General features: G+C 40.1%; 1 protein-coding gene across 14 annotated transcripts in view; it reads left to right on the top strand.

Moving 5' to 3' along the window:
* LOC113034723 (ankyrin-3-like) overlaps nt 1–12830 on the top strand; it is a 93100-nt gene that overhangs the window by 36881 nt on the left and 43389 nt on the right. For 5 of the 14 annotated variants that reach the window (XM_080288255.1, XM_080288256.1, XM_080288260.1 and 2 more), the window contains exons 6-19: nt 1011–1196; nt 1644–1667; nt 3191–3289; nt 4567–4665; nt 4845–4943; nt 5524–5721; nt 6241–6339; nt 6512–6610; nt 6693–6791; nt 6889–7086; nt 8284–8382; nt 9991–10089; nt 11749–11946; nt 12196–12294. In XM_080288255.1, coding sequence (XP_080144381.1) covers nt 1011–1196; nt 1644–1667; nt 3191–3289; nt 4567–4665; nt 4845–4943; nt 5524–5721; nt 6241–6339; nt 6512–6610; nt 6693–6791; nt 6889–7086; nt 8284–8382; nt 9991–10089; nt 11749–11946; nt 12196–12294 — 1695 coding nt within the window. Of the gene's footprint in view, nt 1–1010; nt 1197–1643; nt 1668–3190; nt 3290–4566; nt 4666–4844; nt 4944–5523; nt 5722–6240; nt 6340–6511; nt 6611–6692; nt 6792–6888; nt 7087–8280; nt 8383–9990; nt 10090–11748; nt 11947–12195; nt 12295–12830 lie in introns of all 14 variants that reach the window. The other 9 variants (XM_026189653.2, XM_080288259.1, XM_080288263.1 and 6 more) reach the window with 4 other exon arrangements.

Here is a 12830-nt window from a genome sequence, read left to right on the forward strand (position 1 = left end):
CCTCTCCTCCTTCCTCATCTCTTTATGAGGGACTAGGCAGAACTTCATTGATTGGTAGTGTACGGAGGAGGTAGAGTGACCTTGAGCGGGTCACTGATGAGGTCTGCTCTGCTCCCTGCCTCCTCTCTACAGCTGCTGTTACTGCTCTGATTAACGTTGCTTAGTCTGTGGAACACACGTACACTTTCCAGTCACAGCACGTTCACACAAACACACGTGCACATACGCAGATGATACAATACCCAGTGTACCCTGTCGTCTGCAAGTTTACATTTATGGGCACGCATGCACAGTATCTACTCAAACATGATATAAGGTAATATACAGGCTGGTGACAAATTAAAGGAAGTGCCTTAGCACTTCCCCCAGGAGGGTTCAAACCCAATTTTCCAATTAAATAGTCCCTTGTTTAGTATTTTGATGATGGCGATGAAGAGCACTGCACTGTCAGTCTATAACCTCCCATCAGTGTTCAGCTGGGCTGAGTCACCCCTCATCTTGAAAGAGGCTTATCAGGACAGGAAAAAAATGTGTGTATATATATATATATATATATGTGTGTGTGTGTGTGTGTGTGTGTGTGTGTGTGTGTGTGTGTACACTTCTGCCCACACATACTGAGACATGCAGTATCAAAAACACAGTAAAATAAAATGGCAGAGCTTTTGGCTGAATTATGTATCATAAGAGCAATGTGAGTGGGAAATGCCGAAGATGTGAGCTGGAAATGTACAGTAACTTCTACATTATATGAAGTTATAATTAATTCTAAATGCTCCTCTAGGTCAAGCTGCCTCTATATTTTTATGAAAACACATCACTGTTATTGACATAGTTAACCTAGTTGTTTATTATAATAATTAATACCTTCAAATAATGTGAGCAGCCTAGATTCATCATTGCCTATAAAACTATTAAAAATCATTTTGCTTTTTATAAGCTGCGTTTAATTTGCTCTCATCATCCACGCCATCCAGCATTGGTTACTCATTTCTTCCCCTCCTTCGCAGGATGGCTTTACCCCTCTGGCAGTGGCCCTCCAGCAGGGCCATGACCAGGTGGTCTCCCTGCTATTGGAGAACGATACAAAGGGCAAGGTGCGCCTGCCTGCCCTGCACATTGCTGCACGCAAGGATGACACCAAGGCCGCGGCCCTGCTCCTGCAGAACGACCACAACGCAGACGTCGAGTCCAAGGTGAGCAAAAACGCTGATGCAGCCCATCTTTGGTAGTGAATGATCAGTTGATCTCTTTCTTTTTGCCTATTTGATTATTTGTTTTTAACACTGATTTCTTTGGTTTTCTTGATTGTCTTTTTTTTCCTGCTGCCTTTTCTCTTTATTGTTTGAATTTGTTGTTGATGCTCTTTCTTTCGGAAAAGAAGCAGAAGTACATTCATGTTTGTTTTTTGGCCAGTTTTATCTCTGAAAAGATTTGAGTTTGAGAATATCCTTCTCATTCTTAAAATCAAACTTCAAGTAAGAGCGCAGTCTGCACACCGAAACTTTTCTGCCGTAGATTATTTTTCACTGAGCTGCCTCTCCCTCTTCTGCTCCTCCACTTCATGTGAGTGAAGGCCCTTTTTAATTTGTTTTTTTTTCTCACTAATTGCCCGTTCTCTCCTCTCTTGGCTGACTCTGTAGATGATGGTGAATAGAACAACAGAGGTACACCTCTACTCTGTACATTATGTAGTGTTCATCCTATTCATAAAAACTCTGAAAACAACAACGACAATCACTTCAGTGCCCCTGACTTGATGCAGTAGTGTTTCTGCAGCCCTCTGTCACTCCCCCTTTTCCATTTTAGCTCAGTACTGCCTTCTTCCTTTTCATTGCTTCATCAATCTAGTGGATATATCTGGTCATTGAGAAAATCAGAGCTAAAGCGCATGCTTCACAAATACTGATTTAATAAATCTGAGGCTAAAGGCTTGGGTATCAAGGTTTTCCTTGATTCTAATGGTTTCATGGTGTCCAAAGCTGAAGTGTCTTATTTTTGGAAATCCCTTGTCACTGTTTAAAATATGTTGTCTTAATGTGTCCTGACTAAGTCCCTCCATGAAACTGATTAGCATGATAACCAGTGTACGCATGAAAAATGGTTATCATTCATTTGAAACCAGCAGTTTGTCCATAACTTGCATGGCAGTCTAATTCCCTTTACACTCTAAAGAACCCCTGCATTCTAGCATTAGTCAGGCTCTCTAATTTGTTTACTGGTGTATCCTTTATTGAGCTCTAGTACATCCAATATTCAACACTCACACCTAAAGCATTTTGCATGGGACCAAAGTAACAAGCTAGTGTGACACTGCGTCTGTGGTAACATTGGCCCCTTTTTTAAACCAAAGCCAGGTGGCCACCTTCTGTGCGTGCCTGTTTTGGTTGGCATTGTCTGTGGTTTTGGCAGGCTCTGATATGATTCATCCAAAAATGGCTTTGATTTCAGACTTATGCATTGCGTTAAACAAATGTGTACTCAGATAGAAGAAAGACACTGTAATCTGTTTTATATGAATAGTGTGTTTTTTCAAGGCAGATATAAATCATTTTAATTTTGGTGAACTTTGTGGTACGATTTCTCAGTTCAGGATATCGGTGGGGACACGTGTCTGAATTACTGATTGACTTTTGGCTCTTTGAAATTAAAATTCCAGCAGTTGGATTGTTTAATGTAAGACATAAGGTCACAGATATTTTCCAGTGTCTTTTAGTTGCTCCGACAGCTAATCCAGGAGTTATATCAGGATACATCTCTCATTGAAGATGTTAACAAATGGAGATTAAGTTCATTTGCAGGGTGATTATTTGCAGCTAAAAATATCAGAATGCTGTAAATAGAATTAAACAGATTTACACCAGTTAGCTCTTGAGCTTTCAAATCAAGTTGTATATTACACTCATATCTTTGTAATTAGTTTTTTGTCAGTTAAATGTAAAATTGTTATATTTTAGTTGGGCCCATGTTTGATTCTAACAGTTTTAGAAAAAATAGACTTTTTCTGCAACTGTTAGAAAAGTCAGGTGTCAGTGTAGCAGTGTGCAACCAGTGTGTCCTTGTTTGATGTAGTGGGACTTTGTAAAGCCAGATGTTTGATCTTGTGTGAATGTTGCTCCACTGTTTTTTTTAACATGGTGTGTCTATTTGTCTGTCTGCACGTGTGTTGTTGCATTTCTTCAATCCTCAGAGTGGTTTCACCCCCCTCCACATCGCAGCACATTATGGCAACATTAATGTGGCCACGCTTTTGCTGAACCGCGGGGCTGCTGTGGACTTCATGGCTCGGGTGAGTTTCTACTGCCCTCTGCTGGTTGGGAAAGGTGTAACCATTACACACAATACATATGAATATGGTATACGGGTATATTTAATGGATTAAAAAAAAACTATGAAACGGTAAAACAAAGGTATAGCTTAGCTTTTATGGCAGAGGAAAATCACTTTGATTTCCCAAACATCTGTCACATTTATGCTCCTTGAAAGCAAAAGCAAAGAATAAACTTATATTTTGCATGTAAACCCTTCAGCAAAATAGGATGGACTGAAAATATTGGTGTCAAATGTGGGTTTTTTTTTTTTTTACATGAATTCTGTTTGTGGACTTTTCATTGATAGGCGAATGCATATTTTGTTTACTCAAGGGAAAAAAACAACAGTGAAACCCAAACCACCCACACACAAACTTTAATGTCAAGTCAAGTAGAGTTTTATTGTCAACCCAACAATATACACTCAAGTATACAGTGGGACGAAATATCATCCTCTTGGATCAAAGGTCAAAATGTAAAAATCAAAATGAAATAAATTCAAATATGCATTTATACAACTATACAGAAATAAGATAAACTAAGAATAAATACAACAGTACTGGACTTGAATAGAAGAGAATGAATGAATAGAAAATAATGAGAATGAATATAAATAAATACAATAGTACACATACAGAATAGTGCAAGTATTGGAAGTAATGTTGGTACGATGAAGCCTAATGTATTTGTGTTCATTCCCATAAATATATAGGTATTCAGTGGTAAAGAGAAAGAGATTCCTGGATTAATAAAGACCCTCATGAAATGGGAGATTTTTTAGAACAATGGGACATTTGTTATATATGTATCTGTTATGTTATTCTCAGACTGAATTCATATTTTTTTGAGATATGATTAAATATAAAGACCTGGAAGAGATTTTATGTGACATATACAGAGTAATCTCAGTGATGTTGTCTTAGAAAATGGGTTTCCATATTAGATGTTTACTAATCAGAGTGATCAGTGGCCTATAATTGAATCAGCTAGTGTGTGAAGCGGTGTTTATGTTTGTGCTGCTTTTATACTGATTACAGGTAAGGTCCAGAAAATTATCCACCAGCAGTGGTGGATGGTTAAACAATGGAGCTGGCTTACAGCTGTTTGCTTGATAGCAACAAAGCATTACAGTCTGTTGCAGACTAGTCAATTTCATGACGAGTTTCTAATGAATTAATTCTGTCTAATTGTAGATATGTTTAAATGCATAATGTGAGAGCAGAAGCGTCTAAGAGTTTTCCACTTTTTCACTTAGAATGACATCACACCGCTTCATGTGGCCGCAAAAAGGGGCAACAGCAATATGGTAAAGTTGCTGCTGGACAGAGGGGCCAAAATTGATGCAAAGACCAAGGTAAGACTTTTTTCACAATTAGAAAGGCACTTGAGGCTGAAATATATGTTTTTTAGACTTACAGAAGTTTTTGTCTGTAGCAGTATTTGATTTTGCACAAACGGAAGTTTATTAAAATTATTTTATAGTAAAATGCAAATTTAAAAAAGTGTTTCATTTTGTTATTTTGTTCTTTTAAGGACGGTCTGACACCTCTTCATTGTGGGGCACGGAGCGGACACGAGCAGGTGGTAGAAATTCTTCTGGACAGAGGAGCTCCTATACTGTCCAAGACCAAGGTAGTTACTTGGATGATCAATTCAGGAGATGCTGCTAAGCTCAGAATAGGGAAGGAAAGAAAGTTCACAAACACATGACATCTTTTTCATTAAGTTAAATATAAAACAGACCAGAATAGATCACTATACACGATGTTAATAACACTGGAATACCTTTGTTTTCAAAATCAGCTCTCCTAACCACTCGGAGCTATTTAAATAATTGTCATCCACTCACATAGCAGGTCTGTTGTTGTTGCTGTAGTGTTGTCGCATTGTCTCCATAACATCTGTGCGACCTCTCCAGAACAGCCTGTCTCCGCTGCCTTCGCAGCCCTACAGTTTGACCGCGCAGGACGACCAGTGTAACAAAATAGACATTGTTGTAATGGCCTCGTTATAACAATGCTTCTGTAACCTTCTCAGCAACTTCCTTCGCAGTCTTTCTGTGCAGCACATGGCCGCGTCCTAACTTACTGTGTCTGTCTGTCCATCTGTCTATGTGTCCGTCTGCGTGTGTGTTTGTCGCTCTCTTTCTTTGTCTGGCTCTCTCTTTCTCTCCCCTTTTCTCTCTTTCTTTCCCTGTCTCGGCCCTGTATAGAACGGCCTATCGCCTCTCCACATGGCCACTCAGGGGGACCACCTGAACTGTGTCCAGCTCCTGCTCCAGCACGACGTGCCCGTGGATGACGTCACCAATGACTACCTTACAGCGCTGCACGTTGCTGCCCACTGCGGTCACTATAAGGTGGCCAAGCTCATTGTGGACAAGAAGGCCAACCCAAATGCCAAGGCTCTGGTAGGGATAAAGCCGTACAAGGGGTGTTAAGAATGGGGGTGCAAAACAGAAAAGTCACGTGATCGTGACAAAAAAATCATGTTCAAGAAATACTGAAATGTTGATGTTGGTAGGTGTTAGTCACCAAAAGTTTTGCTTTTATGATTAATATTATACTCATAGAAAAAATAAATGGTTTGGTTTGGGTAGTGCAGAAGTCTTAGCACTATAATATAAAGTTTTACTGTGTCTGTCTATTTTCTGATAGTTTTGTCTGTGTTGGATATTTTGTTGTTGTTGTTGTTGTTTTTTAATGATATGGACTATTTTTGTGTGAAATAAATAGATATGTGCTGATACGAATGTTTAAAACAGGACTGAAAACAGGTTTATTCCTCATATTTACCTTTTCTTTACCACACATTTGCATCCTGGCACATCTCAGCATTCACTCATTTGCACATGTTTAGAGGCTGTGGGGAGTTTCTCAGTGATCGTACTGGAATACCAGCCTTAGCTTTACACTTTCTCTTCATGCAGAATGGTTTCACTCCACTTCATATCGCCTGCAAGAAGAACAGAGTCAAGGTGATGGAGCTGTTGCTTAAACATGGAGCGTCTATCCAGGCTGTCACAGAGGTAATAGAGCATACTGGAACACCTTTACTCTTCTGTACCATTTAATACATAATAATTACTTGGAATTGATCTTATTGTTGTTTGGTTTTGATGTTCAGGATAAAACTTGGTTGCTGATTTGGTCTTTAGTGTTTTAATGTTTCATGTTGATCATCGTATCTATTATCTGCAGTCCGGCTTGACGCCCATTCATGTGGCAGCCTTTATGGGCCATGAAAACATTGTCCATGCGCTGACGCACCACGGAGCTTCGCCCAACACCACCAATGTGGTAAGTAGACTAATTTTAATGTACTACATGTCGATACAGATTAGAAAATCTCCCTTTTGCCAACAACCTTTGTATCTTCCAGCGAGGAGAGACAGCTCTCCACATGGCAGCCAGGGCAGGCCAGGCAGACGTAGTCCGATACCTGCTAAAGAACGGAGCCAAGGTGGAGACCAAGTCCAAGGTTAGAACACAGAGCGTCATTATCAATCACTGTGTCAAGGAGAAAACAAAAAGGGATACAGAACTGGGCCAAAAAGTCACTTCCCCTCTCTTTGCAGGATGACCAGACAGCGCTGCACATATCCAGTCGGCTGGGGAAGGTCGACATTGTCCAGCAGCTGCTGCATTGCGGTGCGTCTGCCAATGCTGCCACCACCTCAGGCTACACCCCCCTTCACCTGGCTGCCCGCGAAGGACACCATGATGTTGCTGCCATGCTCCTGGACAATGGTGCCTCACTCTCATCTGCAACAAAGGTATGTCTTGTGGAAGATTAAGCATTATATTGCAATGTAGATAATGTTCCCATTTTCCAGTATCTCCACTAGTAGGCATGGTTTTGTTTCGAGTGGCCTCCAAGGTTCTTGTCATATGAAATAAATGCCTAAATACGTCCTTCTCCCAGCAAAAGAATTCATAGTCTAAGCATACTAAACTGACTAAACTGACACACAGATCTGACTAATTGCATAAAAGTGCATTGCTCAAAGTATAAAATGGGTGTGGAAGATGTGAGTGTGATATGTTTCTGTGGACTGTCTTTGAAGGTGACTTCTGTTAGCAGAGCAGATTAATGAAGGGTAAACCCCATGGTGGGCTCTTACTTCCTCACACACACACATATAGCATCTTTTGGGACTTTACCTTAGTCGGCTTTTCAAGCAAATGATATCATATCTGTGTGAAAACAGAAAATTTGTGCCATCGAGCAGATTAATTGACCCCTTTTAGGTGTTTATAAAGCAGATTAAATGAATAGAAATTTAAAAACTGGCACGATTACTAGCTATCCCACAAATGAGGTCAAGTGTTTCAGAGAAAATGGGAATCTGTGGAGTCCCACATTCCTCTGGAAAATATGATCTAATGTCTTTAAATATCTTTGCAGACACACAGGAAGGAAGCCAAGTGATCACACTGGCAAATCAAACCCAGCATCACAGCAAAACGTGTAATAGACATGCATTTGCCTCAAGAGATAGTAAAGACCTTTGCCTTACTTTCTCAGTGTAATGAACCCCTATGGAGAGAAAATTACTCATGCACAGACAATACTCATTTGTAAGTTATTTTGCATTTGAGTTTTGTTAATAAAGTGAATCCATCCTAATTTAAATATGGCTAAAATATAACTTTATTGAAAATGTTTTCACAATGTTGAACTTTTTAACCTATTTGGACTGCAATGTTCGGTGTCCTGTGTCTTATGAAGGAAAGAGATGTTACTCTTAAGATCAAACTTTCTGTTTTGTTCAGTCTGAATAACACAAAATCTTTGCTGCTGCTGTTTTGTTTTCATTTGTGACTTGAGCACTGAAAGACAGTGAGAAACTATGTTGCTTAAGGAAAAGCTCGATCCCACACCAGCCAAGTGGGACCTAAAATAATGCAAATATTCACTTCCTGTTTAAATACCCTCACTACTCCCTGCTCTCCTTTTTTTGGCCCAGCAGAAAGGATTCAGTCCCCTCCATGTGGCAGCAAAGTATGGCAAGATGGAGGTAGCCAGTTTGCTCCTACAGAAGGGAGCTGCACCTGATGCTGCTGGAAAGGTGAGATGTCTGAAAAGGCGGAGAGTTTCTGAGTATAAATTTAAGAAACAGAAAAAGATGACCTGTTTAAGACGAGCAGGCAGGTTCAGCAAGGAAATGATAGACAGCAAAAGTGCAGTATAAACCTGAAATTCCTAATTTCATGTCCTCATCTCTAAGATAGTCAGCAGGGCTGTGTTGTGTTTTCTGAGCTGCAGCTGGCCCAGATGCTGGGAGGTAGTAGTGTGGTGGAAGCAAGCTGAGGTCTGATCACAGTGCGACACATCAAACAGATGCTTGTCCTGTTGCAAAAACCTTGTAGGCAGATTTCTTTTATTCCACTGAGAGAGACTTAAATAGCTGAGACCTGCTGGCACTAGTCGTATGTGCATCTTTGCCACCATCTGAAAGTGTTTAACATAAAGACTGTCAGATATGATAATGAAACTTCCACAGTGTCTGGTGGTGTCATGCTAAAATCTGCCTCAGTGTCAGATACACAAAGAAGAAAATCAGGTCGTTATTATTATAATACATTTTATATCAAGATGAAAATAAAGACTTTAAGATATTATATGGTTTTTTTTTATATCTTTTGGTAGAAATAATGAGTATGTCACATCATATGCCGCCCTGTTTGATCACTCTGCGTGTGCGTTTTGATGAGAAAACATTGTAAAACACTTTTAGAGCCTAAGATTATAAGGTACTCCATATATACAGACCATTATTTACACAATGCCTCCATCATCTAACTCTTATAGAAAGTATTAAGACAATGACATGACCTTGAAACTCTCTTTATGGAAGGTTGTTGTTAGTGAGCCACACTGTGTGGAGGCCTGGTTGGGCATTCACCTTCTGTGGGACACGTCCTATGAAAGAGTAATTGCGAGCACGGTTTTGGGGTTTAACATGAGTGATGCAGACCCTTTAATCTCCCACTTGTGTCGATGGATACACTGAGAAATCTTGTCTCAAAATATATAATTTGAACAACTAGTGGCAGATAAGCACATGCTTTTGGTTAAAAAAAATTATTAGATTCAGTTTTCTGATCACATTTTAAAATAATAACTAGACCTTGCTGCTTCTGCTGTTGGTAAACTAATACTAATCCTTCTTCTGCTGCTATAAAAATAATGCTTTAGTCACATCTTTGCTGGCCAGTGAAAAGTGTGTATCTTCAGTTTTGGTGCTTTTGCACACTTGAGATGACTTTAGCATGTTTTGACATGGCTATTGAATTCCAAATCAAAATACTGTAGCCGTTGTAGATAAGTGCTGCAAAGTCAACATTTTGAAGATACATTGAAATCTATCAGCAGGCCAGCAGGAAAATTCTCTCACTCAGTTTCCTAATAATGCCATCTACCTTTAGCACATGAAGTTAGAGCTCTAACCGTCTCCTATACTTTGTATCTTTCATCGGTTCGATGCCCATCTCTAAAAATTTCTTAACACAGTTTTAATTTGGCTCTTTCATTTTACTTGTCAGCGTGTCTGTGCTTGGGTGTGGTCGGTGATCTTCTAATCCCGTGTTGTGTTGCATGCCTGTGTGTATGTGTTCCTGTGTGTGTGTGGATGTGTCTCTGCATTTGTACGTGTGTGTGTGTGTGGGTGTTTTAGAGTGGGCTAACTCCTCTGCATGTAGCTGCTCACTACGATAATCAGAGAGTGGCACTGCTGCTGCTGGATCAGGGAGCTTCCCCACACGCTGCCGCCAAGGTATCCACACAGACACATATCAATACACGTGTTAAGAGGAACTCACCTGGCTTATCACTTACGTAACATCCCATTAATAATGATTTATGTGTAATATTCATCCGTGTGAATGTGGATCTAATGCTCGCCCATTTCCTCCATCCGTTTCATCATTTATCAGTGAAAGTGTGAGTTTTATTTTGTGCTCAGTCAAGTCTTACAAACCACCTGACCAGCCTGAAATGAGGTCATGCTGTCAGCAGATTTGAGTTGCTGGTTTGCTACATATTGCAAGCAATATACTGTGTTTCTCCTAAAAAGAAGAAATGTAATTACTCCAGAGTCAGTAATAGTGCCAAACCACTAAAATTTCCTTTTTTTTTTTTGTCTGTTCAAGAGTTGAGAAAATGATGTATTCCCAATAAAACCTAAAAAAAAAGCTGTTAAGTTAGACAGACAAACATAAGTGGTCAAGTCATGGTTTGTCTCCTGCCAGGCTTTAAGAGTCTGTCGAAACCGCAGAACGAGTGTGAGCAAAAAGCCAGAACCAACCAAAAATGTGGCAGGAAATGCCTGTTTTGCCTGGACTGTCAAGTGACATGCCACAAAGGGAGACCAAAGCTTGCAAAGCCACTTTGGTCCATCCTAGCTCTCTTTCTCTCCCTTAATCTGCGTCTGTCTAAATTTATTCCTTTGCCTTTCTTGTCGCCTTCCCACACTCATTCTGTCCTGCCTTCTTCCTTTCTCTCTTTCTTTCTCAAATTGTTTTTCATTTGGCTGGGTTCTAAAGTTAGTGTGCTTGATCTAATTTAAGTGCTTTTGGAAACAAATCAATCAGTGTGTACAAGAGGAGTTGTATAGAGGCGCTAACACAGATACACGAGTAGGGTTACTATTGCAGTTATTGCTGCAATAGTTCCCTGCAGTACCATAATCTGTGCTCCGTGTGTGATGTTTTTCTACTTAGTGATGGAGATAGAAAAAAATGGATTTTGACTTGAAGTATAAGTCTTGCTTTACACAGTGTAGTAAATTAAATCAAAGAAGGAAGCCAAGTTAGGCTCTGTAAATAGAGGCTCTTCCCTCTTCCAGACTCACCTTATCCTTTTACTCACTCTCATTTGAGCTAGAATTACCTTCTCCCTTGCAGACCTCAAGGCTACCCAGAGGTTTGAATGTAGCCCTCCTGCTACTTTGTAATGTTTTCTCTCAGGTCCTCTCCTCCACAGTAGCAAAAAGGAGGAAGCCAGGGTGGTGACTGTTCACGTTTAAGTTGCACTCCTGTTTGTACACTTTGTCTCTAGCACTTTCACTGTTGTGAATGTGTGTAACAGCTGAGGTCAACCTTCTGTCTGAGGTTTTCCCATCAGTTTTACCTGTGATACGTTAGGCTGGCCACACTAGCCTCATGACTGTCAATAAGTTGAAAGACCCTTGTGCTGTAAGTTTGTTTTCATGACAAACTGGATTATACGTCCTGATGCAAAGTTACAACATTTTTAATCAAAGCTGTATCCTGATTTTCAGCTGCATCTATCATGTAATAGATCTTTAGTTTTGTAGATAAAATGAAAATTACTTTTAGACACACCCTTCAGCCCTGCCCATAGTTTAAGTTTTACAACCATAGAAGAGCTCGGTCCAGCCTCCTAACCTCTACGCCTCTCTTGCGGACCTTAGAACGGCTACATGCCGCTTCATATCGCTGCCAAGAAGAACCAAATGGAAATTGGGACCACACTGCTGGAGTACGGTGCAGACACCAATGCAGTGACGCGGCAAGGCATCAGCCCAATTCACCTTGCAGCACAGGAGGGCAACGTGGATCTGGTGTCACTGCTGCTGACCAAGAACGCTAATGTCAACGTGTGCAACAAGGTAGAATCTGTCACATAGCTCTAGTATTTATACAGGAACTACTACAAATGTAATTAAGCTTACACATGTATATGGCCCACAATCCTTCTTACCCAGTAGACAAACACTTGTCATGATTTTTGCCATAACACATTAGACTTCTCAAACAAGTTTTCTGAAAAACACCCTACTTTTCATTCTTCTTCTGCACACCCACCCTAATAAATGTAATTGTGGATTTGCATGTTTTTCTCCTTTTTTCATATACAGAGCGGACTAACACCACTCCACTTAGCAGCTCAGGAGGACAAGGTCAATGTTGCTGAAGTCCTTCTCAATCATGGGGCTGATGTCAACCCACAAACAAAGGTACAGCTTTCTCAGATGACTTCTTGCACACATGGGAAAACTGTAAATACTTGAGTAGGCAGGTTTGCTGCATATTTATACTTTTTTAACTTCCATCAGTTAATTTGCTTTATGTGCTTATCCTGATTTTCCTCTTTAGCTTAACACGCTCATACACTCACTTGTCTGCCGACATCTCAGTTGCTGCATAAATAAAGGATTGTTACCTGAGTAGAAGGTGATCATGTTGTTATGGATGCAGCAAACACATTCATGCACATAATCACGTTCACTAAGAGCTGCAGTAGCTAAAGGTTGGGCTAACACAAGGTTATTTGTGGTGTGTTTGTGCTGACAGGACAGTTGTTTACAGCAAAGAGGTTATTCACCCACTGATCTCCATGATACACAAATACATAATTCATAGAGCAGATGAAATACAATGCAGTTTTAATTTAGGATTTAGAGAAATCCCATTATGTGAGAGGATTTATATATTTGCCTGGTAAATTTTACACTTAAAATATAAACTTTCCAAAATTCAGGCCAGCTCTCTA

The sequence above is a fragment of the Astatotilapia calliptera genome, chromosome 13, assembly GCF_964374335.1.
Source record: "Astatotilapia calliptera chromosome 13, fAstCal68.1, whole genome shotgun sequence".
In the NCBI taxonomy this organism is placed as follows: Eukaryota; Metazoa; Chordata; class Actinopteri; order Cichliformes; family Cichlidae; genus Astatotilapia; species Astatotilapia calliptera.